This window comes from Rhipicephalus sanguineus, chromosome 4 (assembly GCF_013339695.2).
Source record: "Rhipicephalus sanguineus isolate Rsan-2018 chromosome 4, BIME_Rsan_1.4, whole genome shotgun sequence".
In the NCBI taxonomy this organism is placed as follows: Eukaryota; Metazoa; Arthropoda; class Arachnida; order Ixodida; family Ixodidae; genus Rhipicephalus; species Rhipicephalus sanguineus.
Window position 1 is genome coordinate 193,186,473 of NC_051179.1, and position 27,321 is coordinate 193,213,793.

Genomic DNA, 27,321 nt, shown 5'->3' on the forward strand with positions numbered 1-27,321 from the left:
AAGTGTTAAAAATGGCACAGCTTCTCATTTGGCTCTTCATTGTGGAAAAGTGTTTGTAATCCCAGTTTTGATAGTACAGAAATTTTGCATAGGCACAGGGATCAGCGCGCACGAGAAATCATGGAAGCTTTTTACATGTCATTGGAAGGTCACAGATGCGTCAGCCAACCTTCGATAGCCTTGTCACAAGCTGAAGTGTCATATCTCAGAGATAGCTTGCCTCATGTTCATGACTAATCAGCCACATAGGGTTTTTTTTGTTGTTGTTGTTGTTACTTTTGTCGCCTTGTGCATACATTGTGGTCGTTAGATATCCTTTTCCAGCTGCTATTTATTTTGTTCGTTGCGAAATAAAATTTCAGTTGCGAGTCAGCGCCGTGGTCTGTCGTTTCTTCTGTTCGTCCTCGTTCTTTCGCGCGTTTTATTTACTCAAGATTGTGTTTCGATGCATTTGTCGGTCAAGTTATCGCGCAAATTTACAAAAACATGTGATGACTTGAAGCTAAAATCACCTGTCTGAAAAACCAGAAAAAGAGGAAATTATTCGGCATTTAGATTGGTATGTTCTTTCTATCTGAAGAGGAAAATTCAGAAGCTATCATAACAAATTTTCCGAAATTTAGCACCATTGTAACACTACTTCCGCCCTTTGAAAGCGTGGTAACAGAATTTTCTTCAGGGTTACAAAGACCTATGTAAGGTATGAGTGACTTAGTGTTGCTCTAATTGCAACGGGTGATGTGGGAGAAAATGTTTCCTGCAGAGGGACGTACATGTCCCGCTGTAGCACCAAGGCTTAAAGGGCATCAAATCGGTGTTTTGCGCGCTCTCTTTCAAGTCTAAATAAATAGGGCGTGCAAACACGGACACAAGAAAGAAGTCAGGACGCCACAAACGCCGTTCCTAACTTCTTCTGTTCCTGTTTGCACGCCCTATCTATTTAGAATGAATACGTACCAACTAGCTCAGCTCTCTGTTATTCTGTTTCAAGTGTTCCTTATTGCTCCAGGAAGCATGATATGCTTCCTGGAGCTTAAAGAATCATGGATTTTCGGTAAATAATTTAATATCACATGATTTATGTGAACAGCTCTGGTTACGGTTTTTAGAGAGTGATGTCATGGTCTAGGAAGCATGGCAACGTGGGCCCACAAAGCTGCGACTTGTCTGCTCTCACACACACACTAGAGCAACTGTCCTGATGCTTTCAACGCTCACTAAAATTTCCTAAAAGGGAATTTCAGTATGCACGGCATTCCGATGCACGCAGAAATGTTTGCAGAATACCGAGTTACCGGACAATGGCACCGACACCTTGTGACGCTTCTGACAACCACATTTATAGACGTGTCTTTTTGTTTTTGATAAGTGTATACTTGATGAAAAAATGCTTAAAAAGGCAACACATCTGATATTACGCCGCTGTCGAGAATTCACATTAGCAGAGAAGTATACTACACTAGGTTTCTTCAGTAACAATTCTGTGCTTGCCTGGTTCATCTTCACACCGTCAGGTGGCACAACCTATCCAGCCTCTCACGTTTAAATGCAAAAAAATTTGTGGACAAGCCAAAACACTTGAATGCCAGCTTTGCAGGTGCATGTGACGATGCGAAGCCCTTAGCAAAATTCCAGTAAGCGTGGTTAGTTCGGCAATATGCTGAGCAAACTGAGTGTGCGTCTGATGCTCCCCAGGCCTGCCCGGTGCTGCAGGGCACTGCTCACTGCACATCACTCCAATGTGGTACGCTTCCTGCACAGTGACGTTGGTGTCAGTCACACTAGCAATGGGTCTCGATCGTGAGAACGAGCATTAGGCGCACTTCGCAAGTGAATTAAAATATAATCTAAACGTTTGCTGTGTCCAACACTTTGTGCAGAATGTTTTTCAGAGGAAGCCTACAGCATGCTTTTTATAGCCTCAAAATTTAGTGTCTCAACCCTTTTAAGCAAAATTTTTGTGTCTGGTGACCACTTTTCACAAAATTGTCACACTACATTGCCTCTGCATTCAATGTACCTGTGAAACGTTGATGTAGCACGACTACCTACACAGCAGGGATACGGAGCTACCAGCCAGCTCGGCTCACCCGGCTTTGGTAACCACCACTTTGCAGTGTGTCCAATGCAGGCAGCTGCTATGTCCATCTCTGCACAAAGCCGGTGGGTGCGGCCTTCGTCACCTTGACAATCGAGGTTGCAGACGTGTCCGAGAAAAGAGGATTGAGGATGCAAAACATAATGTACAATGTCCCAGTGAGAGAACATGGTTAGCGACCAGAATGCAAGAATTTGTATATACTGGCTAATTACTACCTAAAAGGGGAAGGAATTGACCAAAGAGTAAGGATAGGCACCTCCTCCAGAAAGAAGCACACATAGTGATTGCACCAGTTGTAGCATATGGGGCAGACACTCGGAGGATTACCAGCAAAGTCGAGCAGAAATAATAGACCACATCACGTGCAAGGGAACAAAAAAACAATAGGTGTAACATCAACAGATAGAAAGACAGCAGAATGGGTGAGAGAACACATGGGATATCCTTATTGCCATTAAGAGAAAAAGCAGACCTTGGTGGGTCACGTGACACGTAGGACAGAAAACAAATGGTCAGTTAGAGCTACTGAATGCATACCAACACAGCCAAAAAGAACACAGGTTTAGAAAACTTGGCAAGTTCACGGGAATAAAATGCAGTGAGCTTTGCGCAAGGTAGGGTGAACTGGAGATCATTGGAAGAGGCCCTTGCCCTGCAGTAGGCATAAAACAGGCTGAGAATGATGATGAGAGCATTTGAATTAGAGCCTCCTGAAGTGTTGCAGGAACTCAGTGTCCCCTTGTTTCTTTGCAGCAAGTTCTGGACGCGCAATCGACCTGGTGACAAAATGCGGGACAAGTACAATCTCAACACTCTGCCCAGAGGACTGGATGACTCTGGAGAGTATGGTGCGTTGGCTCTTTCTTTTTTCATGTACCTTTTGTTGATGCACACCTGCAAGAAAGTCAAGGAACGTAAGCTTTACGAAACGGCAGTTGGTTTATGCTAGCAAGGTAAAAGCAGCATACAAAATTGTGTCCTGTTAAAACGGTCTGTACCTTACTATAATTTTAGTTGAAGGTAAACATTAGACAGAAGTCTAATGTCTCAGTAGCCACATCCGTGGCTTCTGAAAGAACATGAACTGACTAGCCCAACAACGTGTGCTTCTAGAAGTCTGTTTGGTTGGGTAAGTAAACTGAGAAAGCTATTATTTAATCTCCAACCAAAGTTACGAAAACACGTAAGAACCCGATGTTTCTGAGCCGGCTTGGTTCCTTCCTCAGGGGGGACTGCGGCGACTTTGCAGCGGCGTCTTGAAGGCACTCTTGCGGCGGTCAATGACCCCACGCATTACCGCAGAGCCCATGCGCATACACCAGGGGGAGGGTTCCGAGGGAACGGTTGACGTTTTTAGTGGTTTGCTGAATGTGCCACGACTCCAGTAGTAATCTCCTCCTCCACTTGGTTTCACTTTCAAGGATGGCCGTTCCGTTGAAGTCTATTTTGTGGTCAAACGTCTCAGCATGTTCGGTGACGGCGCTGCGCTCTTTCTTGAATTTCCGGACGTCATTGACGTGTTGTCTAATTCGTTCGGGAAGGTTTTTGGTCTCGCCGATGTACGATGAGGGGCACTCGGCGCACGGTATTTTGTATTCGACACTGGGCGCCCTGTCCTTTGTTGGTCGGTCTTTCGGGCGGGGAAGGAAGCGGCCCAGCGTGCATGAAGGCACATGCACGATGTGCACACCTTCTTTTCTGAAAATCCGGGCCAATGCCTCGCTGGCTCCCTGGACGTATGGGACCAACACGCGTTTTGGAGAGCTGTCAATGCTGGCTGGGAGTTGCGTAACCTCTTTTGCTCTGCGCGGCGGGCGACGGATCGAATGAAATTTTTTGGATATCCGTTTTTTCTGAGGTCCGCAATTGCGTGAGCCTCTTCTTTCCGGCATTCCGTGTCAGTGGAGCATATCTTTTTGGCTCTCTGAAGTAAAGTGGTCACAACGGAGGCCTTGTGGGTGGAGGGATGGGACAAATCATATTGAAGGTATCGGCCGGTGTGCGTCGGCTTCCTGTAAACGGAGAACTCCAAGTCACTGCCCCTTCTTGCCACCTGGAGGTTGAGAAAGGGGAGGGTGCGGTCGCGTTCACACTCGACCGTGAACTGTATGGCTGGGTGAACGGAATTTAGGTGCTGTCTGAAGTTTTCAATTTCAGATGTCTTCACAACACAAAGGCCATGTAGCGAAGAACGAGCTTGGGTCGTGGCGAGAAGGAGCCGAGTGCTTTCTCTTCTATATGCTCCATGGTCAGGTTTGCCATTGTGACAGAGATGGAGGCTCCCATTGCGGTTCCACTATTTTGCCTGAAACTCGTTCCTTTGTAGGAAAAATACGTGCTGGACAGGCAGAATTCCAGTAGGCGGCAGAGGCGCAACTTTGGACGTCTCCTGTTGAGCACAGCGCGGGCCCGTCCTGGCGGAGCTCATGGGGCAGGCTTTGGCCGATTAAGACATTGTGGACTCCGGGGGGCCCGCACAGGGCTGGAACGTAGGGCGGCCAGGGTGGGACTCGAGGCTCAGTCCAGCCCACGATAGGCCTAGTTGCACTAATTGCTATGTGCTAAGCAAAACTGCACACTAAAAAATGAAGCCCCATGAAAGCCTTAGTTTATCAGTGCATGTCGAAAGCGAAGGCAGGCAAAGCATGACACAGCAGCGGTGCACTGCAGTGCTTTCCATTCAGTGGGAATATCGAGGGGTCATCTGCGCCCACTACATGCCTTTTGTCTTTGTGACAGTGATAAACACAAGTAAACGTTGTTAGGTTAGGAAGACTAGTCGACCACTGGACGCTCTAATGGAAGTGCCTTATTTGGTTTGACAGCATTCTTGTGTGACATAGTGCTTGTTCATTGTGTTTCTACACTTGCCTAGTTTATTTCATTAAGTGGTCGTGCTGAGTAGTACTGATAGAGCACTGCTAGAAAAAAACGACATGCCGGAATGTTCAAAAGTGCTTCAGCTGGGGCGACTTCATATGGCATACCATTACCCTTCAGTATGGGGTGTAGAATAACAAAGAAGCCTCAAAGTGAGAGGAGATTGTACAAGATGCGAGCCATGAAATGGAGCACAGTGGTGTGACCCAATGAGAGTGGTCTCTGAGCTGGGTGTAATGCCTACTTGTGCGAAGCTAGGACGGCAGAGAATTAAGGAGTCTCTGCAGGCACAAACTTAAATCAGCTCTTGGGAGTTGGACATAAAAGTGGCTCGTGGTTATGAGAATAAATGCGAGGCAAAAGTATACTGTACCACATTTAATAAGGGTGTGCGAATATTAGAAAATTTTGAATATCAAATCGAATAGCATTCTATTTGATTCAGTATTGGAATCAAATTGGGCATATTAGAAATACCGAATATTTTTTTAATAATAAGCACTGATGAAAACACCTCAAAGGAACGAAACATTAGAACAGAGAGGGGTAACGTTTCTTGTCTCATTCAGTGAATTGCCAAGATGCATGCAGTCCACGGCTTCACAGTAGTACTATCGACGCTACATTGATCACAGTATGAAGCCCTTTTTGCTTGTGTCACCAAAGCAACACAATCTTCAATCCACTATCTTCATTATGTTGCCATCAAATTCATGATGATGAATTTTGTTCAATATTTATATGTCTGTTTTATTTAAAAGCTGTTGACTAAGTGTCACCTTAAATACTGTGTTGACTGTTGTATTTCTACCTAATGCCGTTAAGTAACACGCCAGAGTTCATTCATCAGCGGCCATCTCGTGCAAAGATCCCCTTGTGAAAAGAGTGCTGCACACTCGCCGCTTCGGCTGCAAGTGGTGACACTCCCAGCGGCACAGAAATACCCAACAAACTGGAAGGGGAAGCGCCCTTTCAGTTTATGTCATAGTTATTTCGCCATAGTTAAAGAGTGTTCCCTATGCTTTCCTTGGCTTAATTGGGTTCATTTGGTTGTGTCTGACAGACATCGACCCAGCTTTGGATTTCAAGTTTAAATAAAACAGGTCAGCCTACGTTTCTGTAAATACGGTACTGTTAGAGATTGTGGGAATAGGCTTTTGTCCCACAGATTGCATAAGCTAAATCATTTTCACAAAGGAATGCAAGACACTGCTCACGAGTGTTGCACTTTTATAATTCTTGGTGCACCCAATTTTCCAGATGAGCCAACGACCACACCAGCATCAGCCACTCCTAATATACCTGGCATGGGACTGGAGCAGGCCACCCTGGAGGCAGTGCGTGCTTTAAGTGGTGAGTCTGTGCTTGAATGATACATTGCTGCCCTTCTTGTTGTAAACAGTGCTCTTAGAGTGGCTGCTCAAAGCTTTGTGCCAACGGCGTCCATCATTTTCATGATATACAATATGGTGTGTTCTTGAGATTAAACAATGTGGCAAGCCAGTTCAGTTGAATGTCTTTTGAAACACATTCACTACTTTCTACTGCATTCGTTGTCCATGTGACACCAGCACGAGCTCCAAAGGGGCTTCATGCAGATGCTCCGATTGCATCCAAGAAGCAGGCCTCTGACTGCTCCTTGGTATGCACATAGCATATAGAGGTTCTTAGTTAATTGAACACACACACCCATGCAAAACTGTCCCTTCTCTGGATCGCACCGTGCACTATAGGAGTGGCAGCCACTCTCGGTAAGACTTTTGCAGCAGCCCTAACAGTGAAAGCTGTGACTCCCTGGTAGAGTTGATACTGCAGGTCAGTGGGGAGAGAGACGAGTCTGAAGGGGTTTGTTTGCCTCAGATATCGCAATACTGTCGATAGCAACCAATTCACACATAGCACCTCCGCAGTGGCGCACTGCTGGGAGGAAGAAGAACAATAAACAAATATAGCAGCAAGCACACATCGAGGGAGCGCACCCCGGGAACCATCCCTGTCATCTGTTCCCTAATGCTGTTTACGTACTGCGGCTCAAAATGTACAACAGTGCTTGTGACAAATACCTCTGGAGTTAAGGTAAACTACTTGATCTCGGAGTTAATTTAAATATAGACAAGTGGATTCAATCATATCTAACTAATAGGACGCAATACGTGGAGGTGAAAGGGAAGAAATCAAAAACTTTAAATGTAACATCCGGCGTTCCTCAGGGGTCGGTATTAGGACCTGTTTTATTTCTTTGTTATATTAATGACATTGCAAATGGCCTTAGTAGCAAAATTACTGTTCGCTTATTTGCAGATGATTGCCTAATATATACTAAAATATCATGTCATGAGGATCAATTAGAGTTAGCTTCAGCACTACAATCAATTACTGATTGGTGCACACGATGGAAAATGAAAATAAACCACGAGAAAACAGTATACGTGCGCCTAACTAGGAAAACAAAAAATGTGTTAGCTTTTAATTATATGTTAGACGGTAAGCCATTAACGCAAGTGAGGCACTTTAAGTATTTAGGCATTACGATATCAAGTGACTTATCTTGGAAAAAGCATATTACTAACCTATGTAATGCCGCAGAGGTTAAGCTTTGGTCACTCAGACGTAAGCTGAAATTGGCTTCCCGAGATGTTAAATTAACCGCATACCTCACTTTGATACGTCCCGCACTAGAATACGGTAGCATAATATGGGATCCACATAGAAAGAACGAAATAAATAAAATTGAAAAAATACAGAGACGTGCAGCGAGATTTATTATGTCGAAATATAGGTACACAGATTCAGTGACTGAAATGCTTACTCAACTAAACTTGCCTGAGCTTTCATTGCGGCGTAAAGTGGCTAGATTAAAATTCATTCACTTAATGAAACACAACTGCTTTAACTTTAACCGTCACAGATACATACAAAACAGAATGTCACGTATTTCACGGTCTGTTAGATCTAGCCATCAGGATCAATTTGCGCTCATACCTACAAAAGTTGACACCTTCAAATACTCCCTCTTTCCGAAAACGATTGAAGAGTGGAACGCGCTACCGTCTTCAGAAGAATTTGAAAAAAATGGTACTGGCCTATTATTCTTCCGTGTAACTATATTTAAGCGTTATTACCTTCCTTTTTTTTTCCAGTGATAAGCGGCATGTATGTTTTTACATGATTTAAAACAATTGTACGTGATGTTGAAAAAGTTCCTGATTATGTTGGTGAATATTTTGATGTATATAGTACAGCTTTCTTTGAGTGTAGTGTTCGCAATTGTGTTGCTATATGCTCATCGTTGGTCACTACTCTGTAAAACTTGAATTAATTTGCGTGTTCTACTTTTGGTTAGATTTGTCGTTTGTTTGAATTACGATTTGTATGGTCTGTATGGTGTAGGTTTGTTTAAAACTGCCAGATGTGTTGTTTGTCCTGATTTCATTGTGCAGTGCTTGCGTCTTCAACGATGTGTGAAATGTATTTCATTACTCCACCCTGTATCGGCCTTTGGCTAACAGTATAAATAAATAAATAAATAAATAAAGTTCTAGCACCACTGGAATGACTACGTACAGCTGCACATGCATGCAGGATGGCCAAAGATGAACATCTCACACCAGCTTCTTTTCATTGTCTTCTCAGTCATGGCCACAGAGTAAGACAAGACAGACTTTGCTAGTCTGGAGTGGACACGTACTGCGATGCCAGGGCTTGTGCGAATGGTAAATTTTAGGTCTGAAGCGAATTTGAAGCGAATAGTGATTTGGTCAAATCATTTCGAAGCGAATTTGAATAGTATATATATGACATATTATAAAGAAAATTGAGCATATTTGTCATGACCCAACTAACCTGCACAATATTTTTAAAGGTGAAACAAGGCACGTGCACATGTCATTCTTTTTGGTTCAAAGGGACTTTGAGTCTTTCGGTAGAATGCAAGTGATAACCTGTAAAATATGTTACGTTTTAAAATTTACTATACTTGGAGCGTATAAGCTGGTATAACAAGCTTTTAAACTTAAAAAATGATGAATCGATGTGAGGGTAATACATGAAACCTCATTCATTCGAATCAGAGGCTGGGTCCGAGCTAGCTGACACAGTGACATTATGAACCGTTAAGCACACAAAGAGGGGAACAAGAAGGTTCTGATTCAGTATATTTCTACCACACCGAGCACTGCTCCCCCGTGTGTGCTTCTTGATCCTTCCTGGTGTGTGTTATCTTCTTGTACCCGCTTTCTTCGTGCGCTTAATGTCTCATAATCTCATTCATTCGAACTTGGTTATTTCGAAACCTGCATAATTCAAAGGATTTCTGCAGTCCCGTATTTTGCAATGTAAATTTGAGGGGATAATTTGAAGCGGCGGTCAGTACCAGCCCAGTTAATTCGAAAACTTTGGGTGCCATGTGCCAATTCCGGATCCCGATTTAGCCGCAAATCAACAGAAACGATGGCCCTTAGGAGCCACAAGGCAATGCAATGTAGCGATACTAATGAGTGACAAGTGAAGCACCCCAGTCTCGCAGCTGCCAGCGCAGGAAAAAAAGAAGGCAGTCTCGTGGTCAGCTGAAATGTGTGCCTGCGGAACAGAAGGCGTGCTTCACTGCAAGAGAGCGGTGACACGCGGGCGGCATGACGCATGCTTCTTGCAACGTCAGCGCATCATGATTTACCCATTCTTTCTGGGAAAATAGAGAAATTATTACAGGACGGTCTGACGGGATTCGCGATGTATGCGAACCTCCGATTGGCGGTTGTTCCGGTAATTTGCGCACTTGCACTGCTGGCGGAGTACTTGCCTACTTCGCCTACTTCGAAAACTCAGTTCAAAAACTTCAATGATCATCTTTTCCACCCAGAACACATCGCGAATTCTGTCACCCGGGTCATTATTAAATTCTTTATTTTACTAGAGAGAATGGGCGAATGGTCGGATCATGACGCGCTGACGCTGCAAGGAGCAGGTGACATGCTGCCTGCGTATCACCACTGTGTTGCAGTGAAGCACGTCTTATTTTCCGCAGGCGTGCATTTCACTTGATCATGAGGCCGGTTTTTTTCCCTTTCTTTTTTTTCTTTTTTCTTTTGCTGGCAGCAGCGAGGCCCGCCGTGTCCCCGGTTTAGCGGCAAAAGTGGGACCGGGTATTGCTGGAAAACATAACCCTTGGAGCCGCAAACTAGCAGGCACAGCAAACAACCACCTCTGATTACTTTCAGTAATTCAAAGTTTCTTGCATTCCGAGTTTTGTATGTTTGGTTAATTTGAAAAGCCGCTTAATTAGAAGATTTTTCACAGTCCCGGTGACTATCAATTAACGAGGTTTTACTGTATGTTCATTTAACCTTGAAGTGTGGCTTCGTGGCAGTGCGGATTTCCCTTGGATAGGTGTATTCACAGTATAGCACCCCTCCACTGCAGTGAAACCACCTTTACAGGAGGGTTACATGCGGTTTATATATATCTTTAAGAAGCGAACTTGAGCGCAAATCAAGACGGACCATAAAGAATAGAAGAGGCAATACTGGCGCTTACTAACAACTGCTTTATTGTTCTCTCAGCATCGCATATATATGCCACAACCACAATCCGTGCATGCACACGCGTAGCGACGTATTGCACACGTAAACACACAGATATCTAACCAAGATGCGCACACATAAATTCATATATGTCTGTGCGTTCATTTCGAATACTTTAAAATTTCCTAGAATTTAAATTCGTGTCTCAGTGAATTCAAATACTGCAATATTCGTTGAAATATTCGAAGTACTCGAATATTCATACAAGCCTACAGGTTTTGCTTGTCTGGAGTGGACACGTGCTGCGATGCCAGATTTTGCTTATCAGCGCGTTTGCCGCCAGATGGTGCTATGAAAGGGGGACACTGGTCTGAAGGAGGCCAAGCTCCCTATGGCCCGGTGTCTGCTTGCCTCTCCATTTTGTGTGGTCTGCTCCACACCATGGAGACAGGCATGCAAAGTCAGCACAAGGGAAGGAGGAAGCATGTGCGAAAGTGGGAAGCGCAAAGGAACGAGCGAGACTGTCTCCTGTATGTCTTACTTTGTGGTCATGGCCTTTGGTCAATAAAAATAATGTTTACTGATACGTAGCTATATTTTCTTCTTGTAAATCATGGCGTCAAACCTCAATGCAACGAATCTTGATTTAACATCAACTGCACTGTAACAAACCATTTTCATTACCCAATTATAGCTACATTGAAAACAAATGTTTTGCTTTTTTCCACTAATTAGTGAAGTAACTTTGTGCTGCAGTTTTGGTTGAACGAGATCCTCACATATTGCACGATGCCTATACAGATAAGTATTGGAAATGCACAAAGACGTGATGGGGGCAACTAACAAATGTGCAAGTGTGACTTATCACCATAGGGCGGCAAACTCACTCAGACTCAAATCAGGCCAAGAGTCTGGGTGAGTAATATTTGGGCGAGTTTGAGCCCGAGTGAGTCTGGTTGAGGAAAATATTCGTGAGTCTGAGTCCGAGTGAGCCCTAAGCACAAAATATATTTCTTGTGTGAGCCTGAGTGAGCTCCACCTTCTATTGCCGACCTATGGTCCTATCTAATCATCTTCAGCATTACTATCAGTCTTATATCGGCTTGCATTTACACTCAAGTCTATTCACACATATCTCAGTGCATGAGCACTCATGCGTCACCTCCATATTTTTGATCAGAGACGTGAGTTCGGTGGCAGAGGAGGGGGTTCCATGACCTGTCCCCACAAGCTCTTTTACGGGAAGTTCTTGATAAAATATCTCGTGTGAGTCATGTATTTCATAAAGATGTCCTTACTGGATTGAAGCCACTGATCACACGTATTTGAAGCTACAAGATCAAAAGGCGTATCGTAGAGCACCAATTATGTGAGATATTGGCATTAAAGAGCGTTGGCACCATGGTCGAGAAAGCTCATTTTACGCTAACGGACTCATGAGTCGACTCACTCACATTCACTCAGACTCAGGTCGAGCCGTGAGTCTGAGTCTGAGTGAGTCCGGCTGAGTAATATGTTGGTGAGTTTGAGTCCGAGTGATTCTGGTTGAGAAAAACTTTAGTGAGTCTGAGTCCGAGTGAGTCTGGTTGAGGAAAATTTTGGTGAGTCTGAGTCCAAGTGAGCCCTCAGTGAGTGAGTGAGTAAAAACTTTATTGGACATGTCCGGCATCATTGGGTGGGGTGGGGCTACAAGCACCTCGAGCAAAATATATTTCTTGAGCCTGAGTGAGCTCCCAGTTTTTTGCCGACCTATGCTTATTTCGACTGGGTAGCGCAAAAACACGGAACAAAAGATAGAGACGTAGACAGCACAGGCGCTAACTTCAAACCACGTTTATTTTGGAACACGCAAGAATATATACACCACTAATCACAACGATCTCAACTATCGGCTCATGATACGACAACTCTTTAGACTAACAAGAAAAAAACCATTCGTACTACTGCGCAGAATACCACATGCGTCGGACGGCGCATGTGGTATTTTTTGTTTTTCTAAATGAGTGAATCTTTTGTTGTTTTTGGGGTGTGTTCGCCGTCCGACGCATGTGGTATTCTGCGCAGTAGTACGAATGGTTTTTTTCTTGTTAGTCTAAAGAGTTGTCGTATCATGAGCCGATAGTTGAGATCGTTGTGATTAGTGGTGTATATATTCTTGCGTGTTCCAAAATAAACGTGGTTTGAAGTTAGCGCTTGTGCTGTCTACGTCTCTATCTTTTGTTCCGTGTTTTTGCGCTACCCAGTCGAAGTAATGCAACTTTACCAACCTGCCCAACTTGCCGCACTTATCTATGCTTATCGCCAACAACCTTATTGTTATCAGTAGAGGCCAGATTTTTATGCACTAAAAAAGTGCGTTTTAGACGCCAGAAATAGGCAAGCAAAACACCGTTTTAGGCCTCCAAAATCGTAAATACAGTCGAACACGGATATACCGAACCCACATATATCGAATTTTTGGCTATATCGAACTCATAAATTATCCCCTTGAAGATCCTTTGTAAAAGTATAGAAATTCACACGTTTGTATCGAATGGTATTTTTACCTGCCATCGGATATATCGAACACCGCCCGAGCTGGAAGGTGCACTTCGGCACTCGCTGCGCCCCACGACCTTCGCGGCACCGCGCCTCCGCCGACACCCGATACGCTCGAAAAACATGAGGGCAAGAGGGCTCGGACTGCACTCCTGTGGGCCGCGTTCTCCAACTTGCAGAACGGCTTTTCCTTTTTTTTTTTCTCTCTCTCTTTTATGCTTTCTCCACGTTACCGTCGACTCAGAGAGCAGAAACGAAGGAGCCGGCAGCCTCCTTCTTTCGCCTTTTCTTTTTTGTTGTTGTTGTTGTTGCTGTTTGGGAGTTTTGATCAGCCAACCACAGCTCGCGCCTTTCGTACGTCGCTGCTGCCCTCGCAGGTAGCCCGGGTAGCCATCGCAACTGATCGCGAGCGCTTTGTTGGCGGAGTCCACTTCTGTGTGTTGTCGCATACTACCACATTCCTCTTTTGTATGTGTGCTGTGCAAAAGCGCTGCGGACTGCTTGAACATGTCACGGCGGCAAAATGAGTAAAGTCCGCGTGAGTGTTCTGCTGGCAGCCAACATGGATGGGTCTTGGAAGCCCTTTGTGATCGGGAAAGCAAGGGCACCACACTGTTTTAATAACTCTGAGCAGCTCCCCGATCACTACGCCTCAATCAAGAACGCATGGATGACGCGCCAGCTGTTCACAGAATGGCTGCAAGCGTGGGACGTCGAGCTGAGCAAGTCGGGGCGTCGCGCTTGCCTTCTTGTGAACAACTGCTCGGCCCACCACACCACCTGCGAGCTCAAAAACATCGAGCTGAAGTTTCTGCCAGCCAACACGACAGTGAAGCTGCAACCGCTCGACCAGAGCATCATCAAGTCCTTCATGGTGGGCTACAGGAGGCGACTCCTTGATAGGCTGCTGGTCAACCTCCGCATGGGCACCGAGCTGAAGGTTGACCTGCTTGGTGTCATTCAAATGATGACGGGCGCCTGGCGAGACGTGAAGACGGACACTGTGGCCAACTGCTTCTGGAAGGCAAGCTTCGTGACGGTGGAAATTACGGAAACCGGTGAAGACTGCGACAACGAGTGCATATACGACGCGTTTCGCAAGTTGTCATCCCTCTTCCCGGCTGCCGTACCACCCGAAGTGTCTGCGGACGATATCGTGGAAGTGGACTGCAATGTTCAGTCTGTTGCAAGCCTCACCGACAAGGACATTGTAGCTGCGGTCGCAGGGACCCAGGATGCCCAGGCCGACAGCTCAAGTGGCGACGAAGATCATCTGGACGAGGCGGCGGCTACACGCGCATACTCCGCCGCTGAAGTGGTGGCAGCGTTCGGCTCGATTCGCCGTTGTTGCGGCGACATGGAGGGAACCGGGTTGTCGCGCCTGGACAGCCTCGATAAGATCGAGGCCAGCGTCTTCAACTCATTTCGAAGGCGAAGAATAAGGCCAAGATAAGCGATTTTTTTTTTTGGCGCCAATAAAACATTCTGTTGCATCGTGTGTGCGGAACTGGTTGTCATTCTTGAATGCACCGATTGTTGGTGATCGTCTGCCACTGGTAAAGTCTCGGGACCTGTATTTTTAGGGGCGAAGCTCCTCTTAGTCTAACCTTGCCACGCGTCCGGCGTAAGGCGTAACCGGCAGTATCTCCCGAACAGTATCTCCCATCACCGATCCTTTGCATACTGCCCACTACTTCATCTTTGCAAACATCCCACTACGATCCATCACCGATCCATTACTTCACCGACCATAAAGCCGTTATAATGAAGGGGGAACGGAAGCCACCTTTGCAAACTGCCCACTACTTCGTCTTTGCAAACATCCCACTACGACCCATCACCGATCCATCACTTCACCGACCATAAAGCTGTTATAATGAAGGGGCAACGGAAGCCACGTCTAGCTACCACTTACGATTAATAAAATATATACAGTGTTTGTCACGTCTTTGATGATGTACTGGGCTATCGCTTTGATTACTGCTGGGTGAAACCACTGAAGATTTCACAGTGTAACCATGATTGCTTCAGGAGCTTCGCCCAAGCTCTTCATCATTCACCCGTGGATATGCTGTGAATTTTTTTTTATATAGAATTTTTCTTATATCGAACTAATTCACGATCCTCTTCAAGTTCGTTATACCCGTGTTCGACTGTATTGGAACAATAAATTTTTACATAAGTTCATATAATTTCAATCAAAGATGTGCCCGACCTGTATGTACAACAGGAAAGCCAGAAATAATGTTGTTTATGATGGCACAAAGGCGCCAACGGTTCAGCATAGCCATGCAATTGTCCCTTTACCCGCACGGCTCGCAGAACACGGTCTCTCCTTTTATTGCCTAGCATGGTGAGTCAAGTGCCCACCGCCAAATCAACGCACTCCTGGGTCTCTCTCTTTACGGCGTGGCGCAGAAAGGCAGCACAGGAGCAGATACCCAGACCGCTAAAAGACCAAAAGGGAGGGATGCCTCGTAATGGCCAGGGCTAATCGCGTAGGGTCAATTTCTCCTCTGTCAGTGAACACCCCAAAGGGCCCCTCACCTGGTTTGAGCATTTCGAACTGACAAGTGTAATGAATGCACTGGGCGCTCACGATCACATCTGCCAAGGTTTGCAACGCTACGCGCCGCGGAAAGACGCGAAATTTCAATCTGAACGCCGTTGCCCTTCTTCTCATAGCCGCGCGCCCTAAGATGGAGAGGCTGACATACAACGAGTGGTCCTGCCTAGTTATCCGTGCTCTTACGTAGCTCACCTATGTAGACATTGATGCTCTGAGTCTCTGACGTCACTAACAATAGCACATGACACTGCGACAAGTATTCGAGATGTGCATTGTGCCGTGATGTGAATGATGGTACATGAGCCTGCGACGATTGTGTTGGCTGGCATTGAGCGAGCCTTAATTTCAAACATTGATATGGCTGCACAAATAAAGATTCCTTAAAACAAAACCTTCAGGGAACAAGTACCAGGATTGTGGTGGCAGCATCTTGTTCAAGTCTAATTTATTAAAGCGTTCTTGAAATAAAGATAAAGCATTCTTGAAAGAGTATTTGCTGAAGGCAAGCTAGCTACAATACAGGCTGATGAGAATGCAGGTTCATTTAACATCGTACCGGTTCTCAACAGCCTTAAACCGGAAGTGCCCGACATCGTGGGAAGTGAGCTGGAAGAGACTGGGCCGGATGGATTGCCATCCGGAGCTTCGATGGCTGACTAGTCTTGGTCAGGCAGCTAGCTTCGACAAGCAGAATGTGGATGCTTTCCCGTCTGTGACCGATATACGCAGATCACATCTACAGTTGTGATGAAATGGGCTTCACAAGTGGCCACAATCCACCAAATACAGTAGCAGCAGCACGTGGACAGAAGTAGCTTTGTTAGCACACATCAACAGATTACATCATATTGGGGACCATTTTTGTGTACTGTCAACGCTGTAGGAAACACCGTGCCGCCGGTGTTAATTTTTCCACATGCGAGATTTAAAGGTCTTCTTTTCTTGAAGGGCACCTCAGCCAGAAGCATTCGTTTGACAATCGTGTTGAGATGGATGGCTGGCAAACTGTTTTTACAGGCATTAAATCACATTGTGCAGCATGCAAAATGCTTGACGGAAGAACTGGATGGATGGATGGATGCTATGAGCATCCCCTTTATAACGGGACGGTGACGTGTCTGCCACCAGGCTCGAAGAAAAAAAAAAAGACTTCCTTGTTTCAAGTTGGCTTAATACCTTATCTACACTGATTAAATCTATGCTATTATACCAAAAAAAATATAAATTCACGGTCCATCTCTCTGCCTCTTAAGGCAGAATGACCTTATTTTTCCCCATTATTTATTTTTGTATTTTATCTCTACTTTTCTGCCACCAATACTCTAACCGTCTCTAATTACTTATTTCTATCGAGGACGTGTTCAGCTTTCCATTGTTGTCCCTAAAACCAAAGGCTTCATGTAGACTCGTGCCCACACGTATATCTGGGTGAATATCGCCACATTCAATCAGTACATTTTCCATCGTTTCCTTAGTTCCCCCGCAGCATGTACATTGTTCTTCTTCGTTACTGAATCTCGCTTTATAACTACGCGTTCTAAGGCAGCCCGACCTTGCTTCAAACAGTAAAGCGCTTCCCCTTGAATTATCATAAAACTTTTCCCTCCTTATTTCGCTTTTTTCCCTTTCGGTAGTTACTCAGAGCCGGCTTCTTTTCCATCGCTGCCATCCAATAAGTCCTCTCCGCCTCTCTGACCTTCCGCTTAATGCTCCTTGTTGCCATATCGCCCGCACTGCTAGCCGTATATTTACTGGTGAGCCTCCTAGTTCTTTTTCTCCACTGCGTGTCAACGCTTTTTCTATACAAATACCTGAAAACCTTCTCTGCCCATCTACTCTTCTTCATTTTCCTCAGCCTCTCTTCGAATCTCATTTTGCTCTGAGCTTCCCTCACTTCAAAGCCTGTCCATCCCACATCACCCTTTACAACCTCATTTGTCGTCTTCCCGTGAGCGCCCAACGCGATGCGGCCCACCGTCCTTTGATTTACATCCATTCCTGATTGTACCTCTGACTTCATGCACACCACTGAGTTCCCAATTGTAAGCCCCAGGACCATCACACCCTTCAACAGCCCTCGAAGCACCTCGTACCTATTGTATCCCCATAAAGCTCTGTGCTTCATAATTGCAGCATTCCTCTTTCCCTTTGCTACCTATGCTTTCTCCTGTACCTCCATATATCGTTCCCCCTCATTTACCCATACTCCGAGGTACTTGTACTCGCTTACCCTGGGTATTTTTTGGCCCTGTATTATGACCGCATGGTCTTCGTAATCATTGAATACCATCAATCCACATTTTGTTGCACTAAATCCTAGTCCTAGAGCCTCACATTCCCTTTCGCATATATCTGCCAGTCGGTGTATATCATCTTGACTGTCCGCAAATAAGACAATATCATCAGCATAAAATAGACCTGGAAGCTTCTGCTCAACCATCATGCCGACCTGTTTGTGTGACAAATTAAATCCAATGTTGCTACCTTCTAGCACTTTTTCCATCCTCACCATGTACAGCATGAATAACAGCGGGGACAAAGGACATCCCTATCACAGCCCCTTGCTAATTTCAACGCTGTCCTTGCTACTTATTCCTTCCCATTCTATACAAACTGCATTTTCTCGTTATATTTCCCTCAAAAGCTGTATACAGTCGTCCCCTATGCCCACTTCTTTCAATATATCCCACAAAATTTCCTGATTAACGTTGTCATACGCCCCGGTGATATCTAGATAAGCTACGTATAAGGGCCTGTTTTCTATTTTCGATATTTCTATACACTGGGTAAGAACAAACAGATTATCGTCTAACCGCCTGTCGATTCGAAATCCATTCTGAAGTTCTCCCAAAATATCATTTTGTTCTACCCACGCTTCTATTTTTAATTTTACTGCCTGCATCGCCAACCTGTGTAGCACCGATGTAATGGTTAGCGGTCTATACGAGCGAATGTTATCCTTTTCTCCCCTGTCTTTATAGATTAAGTTCATTCTACTTTTTCGCCAACTGTCTGGTATTTCCCTCTCCTGTAAGCACTTTTCTATGGCTTTCAGCAGTGCTTCTTTAGTTTTATGTCCGAGTTCGTTAATGAGGCTGACGGGAACCCCATCTAAGCCCGGAGTAGTGCGCTTAGGAATTTTTCCTTCGGCCTTCTTCCAATTGAAATTCTCTAGTACTACATCTTCGTCGGTTGCACTCCTTTGCATACTTTTACTCACCGGGGGAATCCCCTGGGCGACCTTTTTAAACGAATCGGCTGTTATCTTTCAGATGTAACCTAGTGCTTCATACCCTTCCAGTTGATTTCCTCCTTCATCTACCAAACGTTGTTGCATTGAGAGGGACTTCCTACCCAGCGCTTTTAGGTGGCTCCAAAATATCCTAGGCGCGGCCTTCTTCTTTTCGCGAATCTCTGTCATCTAGCGTTCACTTTCACCTTTAATTTTTGCCTCGACTAATTTCTGCACAATGGATTTTTGCTCTAAATATATTTCCCATATTTGGTTGACTTCGTCCTGTGGCCGCTTCTCCCTTTTTGCCTATCTGTGCTCCCGTGATGCCTCACGTCACTTCTCGATCGCCTCCCAGATTTCTTTGTTCCACCAACTTTTTGGCTCTCTCCTTCCTTTCCAACGAATAGTTTTCTTCTCTGTTTCCATTTCTTTCGTGGTTACATGTAGCAGCTCACTATACTTCCAGTCCTTGCCTGGTAGTTCGTCTACTTTTTCCTCGACTCTTGCGGCTATATTTGTTATTTGTTTGTCATTTAGATACAAGCTGCCAAACTTTGATTCTATGTTCTTATTTTCAGTTTTATATCCCATTTGTAATATTATGCGTTTATGATCACTACCCAAGCTGTTAATGCCTTCCTCATCTATTCTCATCTCTCTCAGTTTGTCATATATTCCTTCTGTCATGAGACAATAATCAATGCTCGATTGCCTGTTTCCGACTTCCCACATGATCTGCCCCTCACACTTAGGCCCCACGTTAACTATCTCAAGACTATGTTGCTCGCAGAGATCTAGCAATAACTTGCCATTACTGTCTGCATATCCGTCAAGGTCATGAATGTGAGCGTTCATGTCCCCTAGAAGGATTATTTCGGCATCATGACCAAATTCTTTAATATCGGTGCTTATGCATTTCACTATCTCCAGATTCTTTTCTCTGCAGTTATTCCCCGTCCACAAGTAAGCTACACCTAGCCACGTTTTCTTTCCACCTACTGTGCCCGAAACCCATATGTGCTCGGAACACGTTTGTTTCACTCTATGCCATTTTGTTCTGCTATGAATTAGCATTCCAACACCCCCACCTCTCCTTTCTGATGTGATCCTGTTACATCCTTCCCAAATATAATTGTCAATATGTGGTGGCTCTTCCAAGTCTCTAAGGTGTGTTTCTGTATCCGCATAAACACCTATCTGTTCCTTGTTTAACTGTTCCTCAATCTCTAACCATTTTGCCTTTTTTTTTCCTGCCACTCTGCATGTTAATGTAACTAATTGCAACACGCGCCTTCTCCCTTTTTTTTACCTTTTCTCTGGTTTTTCGCTATACTGCCTGTCAAAGAGTCCCCCGGGTGTTTTCCTCATTACAAGCTACCCTGGGCACCGAAGGGCCCGCGTGCCCCCCAAAAAAGCTACTGCGCGTCCTGCAAGTCGCCAACCCACCTCATTACCAAGCCTCCTATCGAAGTGTATTCCGTCTCTTCAAAAACCACCCCACCTGTGCACCTCTCTGTTTATTTCCACTACCTCGATGCCTTTCTCTCGACTCATCTGCCATATCTCTTTGTTTGCGTCGACAACCGCTCTTTGCAGATTGCAGTCACGCACCGGTACCTCCGGTATTGTGCATACCACTATCTGCATCTGAGGGGAAATGGCGCGCATGTCATCGACCCCTTTCGCCAATGTGGTCGCTAGTTCATTGTTGCGTCGTACGACCCCTCGTGGCACGCGGAAACACCAGTGCAGTAAAGGTCCCTGTACATGCCACTGGGTGGAGCTGGGTCTCCCCCATGCCTCTTTGCTATCACCAATCTGGCGTGGCCATGCCAGTCATGTGACCTGTGCCTCGCTGGCCAATAGCCCTTCTTTCCCCTCCTTAAAGGAATGCTGAAGTGGTTTTACAATTCGGTAAAACTTTGTTATTAACAAGGACCAACATTATTGTTGACGATGGCGTAATTTTTTTCGCTGTTGTGGCAGCAGGAGCTTTAAAATACGTGAAAGTGCGTCTTGCTCCCCCCAAGCAAGCGCGCCAAAAGTGTGGGCGTGGAAATGAACTAACCGGAACTACGTCATAGTCGGTAGTTTTGGCCACGGTGGTAGAATAACAGGTGGCCCGACGCGCCGCTCCGCCAATGCGCCACGCGTGTCACGGAGGTGCTCGAGTTGCCGCCGCTTTTCCGCAAGGTGGCAGCAGGTATACTCTGGGCCGATATCTCCGCTCCGGCGCATTCGAAAGCATGTGGCCAGCGAGCGTCGCGAGCATTGAAACTGCAATTTACATCTTTAACTTTTGAGGTCCGTCCGAAGAGCAAGAGCGTCCCTATGCGACGCAACCAGCGTCGAAAAGTCGCAATCGGCCTTCGAGTCATGATCACCGCCAGATCACGGTGATTGTGATTAGGTGATCCCACGGGTTGAGGTCCGCTCTGATGCGTCGCATTTGTTGCGCTCCGTCAAACCAACGTGCGCGACCGTATCGGTGTTTCCGCTCACTTTGTAAGCTGGAACCACGGCTGAAACCACGGTGACTCGATCTGTGCCGCTGATGCGGTGGCCACCATGGGGCGAAAATGCTTCGCTCCAAATTGCAAATCTGGCTACAAAACGTGCAAAAGAAAGCTGTGTCTTTTCTCCGCGCCGAAAGACGAAAGGCGACTGCAGTTGTGGAGAAATGAGATTCCACGGAAAGACCGCCAGCTACAGTCCTCCGACATACATACGATAACGTGAAAACCAAATGCTTTTTTTTTGCTCTCTACACTCGTCGGTAGGAATTTTCACGCTTTCGAAAAAAAAAATAATAAATACGCGCGCGTCTCTTGCAATCGGCACCCTGTGACAGTAATATCGGGACTACCCGCGTCGATTAAAAAATTTTAAGCTTCATAAAGCCTGGCGCTCTTACTTTTGCGATCGAAGCTGGCAGACAGCCACTACAAGCTAGTAAAAGCACAAACAACCGTTTAAAGCCACGAAATTAGCTAGAGAAACCGGTTTTTACAGCACAGCGAGAGCTTGCGGTGCGCGTCTTTCGGCCCAAAAACTCGTCGCGAATCTAGCGGCGGCCGCGAGCAACTCAAGCAGTACGGCGACACACTCGCGGCGCTCGATGGGCCACCTGTTTTATTCTACCACCGTGGTTTTGGCGGAGCCGTGGCCTGCGTGACTACTTCTGGCTGCGCGCGTTGGTGGAACTGATCGCGAAGGTCATGCTTTTACAGAGCTGATGGCGCCGATGACGTGGCACAACGAAGTTGACGTCACCGCCTTCGCTCAGCAGTTCAAGAAGCCCTGCGGCTGCAGGGCTTCTTGAACCTATAGTGTACTTTGATGCCATGCGCTAAGATTGTGATGACATGTATGAATTACGTGAACTAGGTTATGATATTCGTTATGTGTTTCATATTATTTATTATGTGTTTTGTTATGTATTATATTTCGCGCAAAATTATGATATGTGTTTCGGCAGTGATGCTCTCTTTCCTTATTTTTCACTGACGAACTTCTCTGTTTAAATCTACCTGCCTAGCAATTATATTAGATTAGTTGTATGTATATGTGCTGCGACATGATATGTGTTCCAGTAGTGAAGGTTCCTTTTCTTATGTTTCTCTTATGCACATTTCTGTTTAATATGATTCCATTCCACTCCTGTAATAGCCCGCTAAAAGGGCTGACAGTATCAATAAATGAAATGAAATAACTGTGAGAAAAAGATGGGTCACTACATGCTGCTTCAGTACAAAAGTAGCCACTCTCATGCAAGGTGCACTTCTAGTGTCGAGGCATACCGAGGTGTCCAGGCTTTTTGTGAACGATGCCAATCCGTGTATACAACAGCACTGCAGCACCAGTATTCCCTCTATGTCTGTGAAACTCCATGCCTGTGAATCGTTCGTAGAGGTTTGGCAGCATTCGCCAGCACAGAAGTCACAACTGCATGCTCCAAACTACTATTACAGTAATCGTTTTACCATTAAGCAAATTAATCCTACAAGAACTGCATGCTGTTCCAATTTTTTGCTTTCTCTGGCACAATTGTCATCACCTGTAGCAATCAATGTTGCAGGCGTCCCTACACAGTTAGAAGGCAACGTAGATTGAAAAATTCCGCTTTAAAAGTTTTGACTCAGTTTCAAGAGAAACCACTGCAAGGTTGGGCATTTCAGACGGTATGTTTTCTCTTGCAATACAAAACACACAGGCATTGAACGACAGTAGACAGTCCTTTTAAACCAACATGCATTTTGGCAGGGTATTCTTTATATATTTGTTATGGGGAGATGCTACTCGAAAATAAAAAAGTTTCTTTAATCTCTAGCCTAGGGCAATAAAACTTTTTCTCTGTACATAGTTTTTTATGCTGATTTCAAATATGTAATTAGTTTTATAGTAAGTTGCATGGTTTTCATTTTGTACCATGACAATGTGTGAAATGTAGCTCTTTTTGGACACACTTTTTCTGTCACTAAACTTGTATATTTATGAGTCATTAATGGCTCAGATTGCTCCATATTAACTGCAGAATGCAGAAAACTTACTAGAAGGTGTGTGTAAGACATATTAATGAACAGCAAAAATTATAATATGACAAGTCTGAAAATGTCCAGCCCACACTAAGTGCTTACTTTATGTTTGTAATAATTATATAAGTAATATCAAGTTTTAAAGGACATAACTGCACTCTTCACATGTTAAGGAATATGTGGGAAACATTTTGTCCAGATCTGGCCATCAGAAGTACCAAGAACATGATGTCCAAACTCAAAAAGTTGCCGAAAATTGCATGTTGAGAAAAACACATTTTAAAATTCAAAATGAAAGCTCGTCTATGTGGCAAAGATTCTGTTTAAAATGATTTCTTCCTTCATAAGAGCTTGGGAATCGTGGTTATTTTTAGCACGTGGTTTTGGTGAATTCCTCATGTGAAATGCAATGGCAAGCAGCCAGGTGAAATTTTCCACGGCACTCTGGACAATGAGCTCTGTTTAGTTTTCAATAGCCACCCCATGCTCTTTAAAAGTGATTTTAGCCTATTTCCAGTTTAAATACAACCTTCATTTTTTTTGTCATGAAAGTAGAGAAACTAAAGTTGACAAAACAAGTAAAAACAAAAAATATGTACTTTTAGAAAAGCTTTCATCTAAGGTTCATTCATCTGACGTTCACTAAGGCTGTGGGACAGTATGCAAATCACTCGGGACAATCTCACGGGGCATGGCGTTTTAACGAAGCAGTGCTGTAGTAAGGAAAGCCGAGCTAGTTGGTATGAACGCATTGTGGAATAGTGCAAAAAACACGGGGACGTGGGCAAGAGAGACAACACAGGCGCTGACATTTATTTTGAGAAAGACACACAACTGGTCATGTGCAACAGCAAAAAAACAACCTACATTTCACTTTCCCGCTTGCAGCCCTGAAAACAGCAGGCCTAGTTCCTTATCTGATCATAAGCGCCTCTCTTCCCCGCTGCTCTCTGGGGTGTGAACATTTTAACACGAGAGCCTGTTTTGCAGGCATCAGTTGTGAGCGAAAAATCAGCATTGTTCATGACCAGAAAGATGCATATAAAATAAACAATAAAAATCTTTGGTTCGAGTGAGGATCGAACTCAGGCCTTCTGCATGGCAAGCAGGTGTTCTACCTCACAGCGACGCCATTGCTTGAAACTTCTTCGAAAAATAAAAGCGGGAGGAATCTCCTTAACGCATGTAATATTGCGTGGCAGAAGTGTAGAATTGCGCCAGGCGTCAACACATGTCAGTTGCACGAGTGGGTGTTTTAAAGGCCCACCCATTATATAGCGCTCAGACATATTTATTCATCAGCAGTAAAAGCATCAACAAAATGAGCAGCTGCGTGGGTTTGCGTGTTGCCTTACGGACGTGTAGTGGGCCCTTCGCTGATTTGCAAAAGGAAGAATCATGGTGTAGTGGGCACTGTACTTGCAGTAGGTATTCTAGGACAGTTTGAAACAGCCAACGTTACGTGCACCTTGCGGCACAGTTGAGGCGATGCATGCTATCGCATTCTACTCTTGAAAGCGGTGTCCTCCAAGCTTTTGTTCTTTCAAAATGCTTCTCGTCATTATAGGGTGTTTTAGCGGTGCCAGTTTATCGTACAGTAAGTGCGGAAATACCGTTCCATGGTGGTTGGCCTTTTTTAAAAACTTGTTAGCTGCGCAAGTTGCTCATTGCGTGTGCTAATGTGACGAGATGATCAAAGTGGCCAACAGAGAGGTCTTGTGGACTAAAAAAGCTACGTGCTGACCACAACAGTACGGTATTACCGTAACTGCTAAAACACCCTAATGAGTTTCTTGTCACCATTGCTGATATAGTATTCTCGGTGCAGTATGTGTGTCTCTTTGTTAACAAGCATCCAGTGGAGTGCTCTTTAGCAAAATATATACTGTAGGTACCTAAATTTTTTACCTCTATTGACATGCGTTTGTGGCTGCAGATGTGCAGACTTCAGCAGCACCCATTTCGGGGGGAGGCGGTCGGAAAGACTTTGGTGGTGGCCGGGAACTCGGTGGCTCCATTCCGGGCCTGGACTTTGGCGAAGAGATGCACTCGGAGAGCCACTCGGGCGGTGGCGGCCGACACAAGCGCACCCCGTTCTCCAAACCCATTCCAAAGCACTTCCAGCAGCAGTGGATGGAGAACAAGCAGCCCCTGCTGCTCGCACCTCCACCACCCGAAGGAGGCGTGCCTGCTCAGAAGCAAGACGGTACGTTGGCTTTTCAAATCCATCCACACGAGGCCTCACCGCAAGGAATGGCACAGAAGCAATGTGTGGTCGCCCAGAAGTTTCTTTACGGTTGAGCACCTCAGTAACGAAATGACCTGGAAGTGATTTTTGTTCATTCTCGTGAGAATTTCGGTGTCGTGAAAATAGAAAAATACGCACACCATTACTTACCCGCCTTTTTGATGCTTTTCGGAGCTTTGGCAATGATCCTAGACACCTCCTAAAGCGTTAAAACGCTTTTTAATGGGATTATGACATGGCCTATAGAAGTGTATGAGTGTCAGCTTCAAGTGGGGATTGAATAAACGGGCCTCAATTCTGATTAAACGGAAGCTTCTCATAATTTTCACTGTGCAAGAACTTCCTATTTTGTTAGCACCAGTATCGGAGTTGATCTCTTTATGCAGGTGCAGATGGTTCCCAGCCGCCAGCGACGATGCCGGGCATGACACCTCAAGGTGGTATGAACCTTCAGCAGCAAGGCATGCCGATGATGGGCCAGCCACCTGGCTTTGCACCTGTTGGGGGCCTGCTGAATGCACCCCCGCATCCAACAGGCATGATGTTCCCCCCACACTTCCAGGGCACCCCACCAGTCTCTGCTGCCGGTGTCGATGCACCGCCCAACGGAGGTGCGCACACTCATCGCAGCGGTGTTTTCATGATGGACACAGGGTGTAGTGGGCTCTGGGGAAGTTGGAAAGTGTCCTTCACAACTGATCGACAAAAAATGTGGAATCTGCTCGTTGTACCTGTGTGCTTTAGGAGGCAGAATGCAAAAAACCTTGTATACCAAGGTGTCACCTCAGGTAGCCTGGCTTTATGTAGAGCGTTTCCTTTTACGCACTCTCTAATGTTACCCACTGTAAGGGACTGGGCACTCTAGTGGGCTAAGACTGCAAAGAAGCACACATGCAAAGTTGCATCTAAAAGAATCCAAGTGCTGAATGTAGAAATGGAAACAATGTTGATTACAGCAAATCCAAGTGCTGAATGTAAAAATGGAAACAATGTTGATTACAGCAAGTGCAGTATGGTTGTAGGTCCACTTCGATATCTGCCTCACTTGCTTTTTTTTTTTTGTTACACTCTGTAAGAACAACAGGCACCTTCCACAACATAGATCAGTGTCATTTGTTGTCCTCAGTATGATCGATATAAATTTTAAGACCATTTTCACGTGCACTTGAAATCTGGCATTCCATCGAATTCACAGTGTTGGTAGTTAAGGCTCACAAAAGGCATGTCTGCGGTCTCCATAATAAGCAACTCTCAAATGAATTTGCCTAGATGGGTTGAGCACAGTACGAGGAATACAGTATCGCAGCATTTGATCCAGGCAGCCATGTCAGTATTTTCACTATTTGGCCGAAACACCTTCATCACTCCTGAGATGTTCAGTAAACTTTACCTTTGTTTCTATGATGTGAGAAACATTACTACTGCTTCCCTACTCTTATCGTGTGAACACTGATCACATTCATGCTCTAGTGCATTCTGGGAAAACATAATTTTGGTTCAGTTGTATATGTTTGGAAGGGGAACAGCTCAAGAAAGACTAGGGTGAGAGGTCAGTTCATCACTACACAAGCCCTCAACCAAAATGCACATTTTTAAGTACATGGAACGTGTACTATCTCTGTTATTTTGGTTGTACAATGGTCATGAAGCTCCCAGAATGCCAATGTTATGACCTAATGTTATGCTAATGTTATCA

The 27,321-nt window shown here is 45.1% G+C and overlaps 1 protein-coding gene across 1 annotated transcript in view; it reads left to right on the top strand.

The window, feature by feature from the left end:
* Nucleotides 1-27,321, top strand: part of LOC119390989 (pre-mRNA 3' end processing protein WDR33-like) — a 277,891-nt gene that overhangs the window by 202,084 nt on the left and 48,486 nt on the right. Inside the window, 4 exon segments of the mRNA XM_049415008.1 lie at nucleotides 2,855-2,949; nucleotides 6,242-6,334; nucleotides 25,314-25,583; nucleotides 26,012-26,236. Of these exon segments, the coding sequence (XP_049270965.1) occupies nucleotides 2,855-2,949; nucleotides 6,242-6,334; nucleotides 25,314-25,583; nucleotides 26,012-26,236 (683 nt within the window).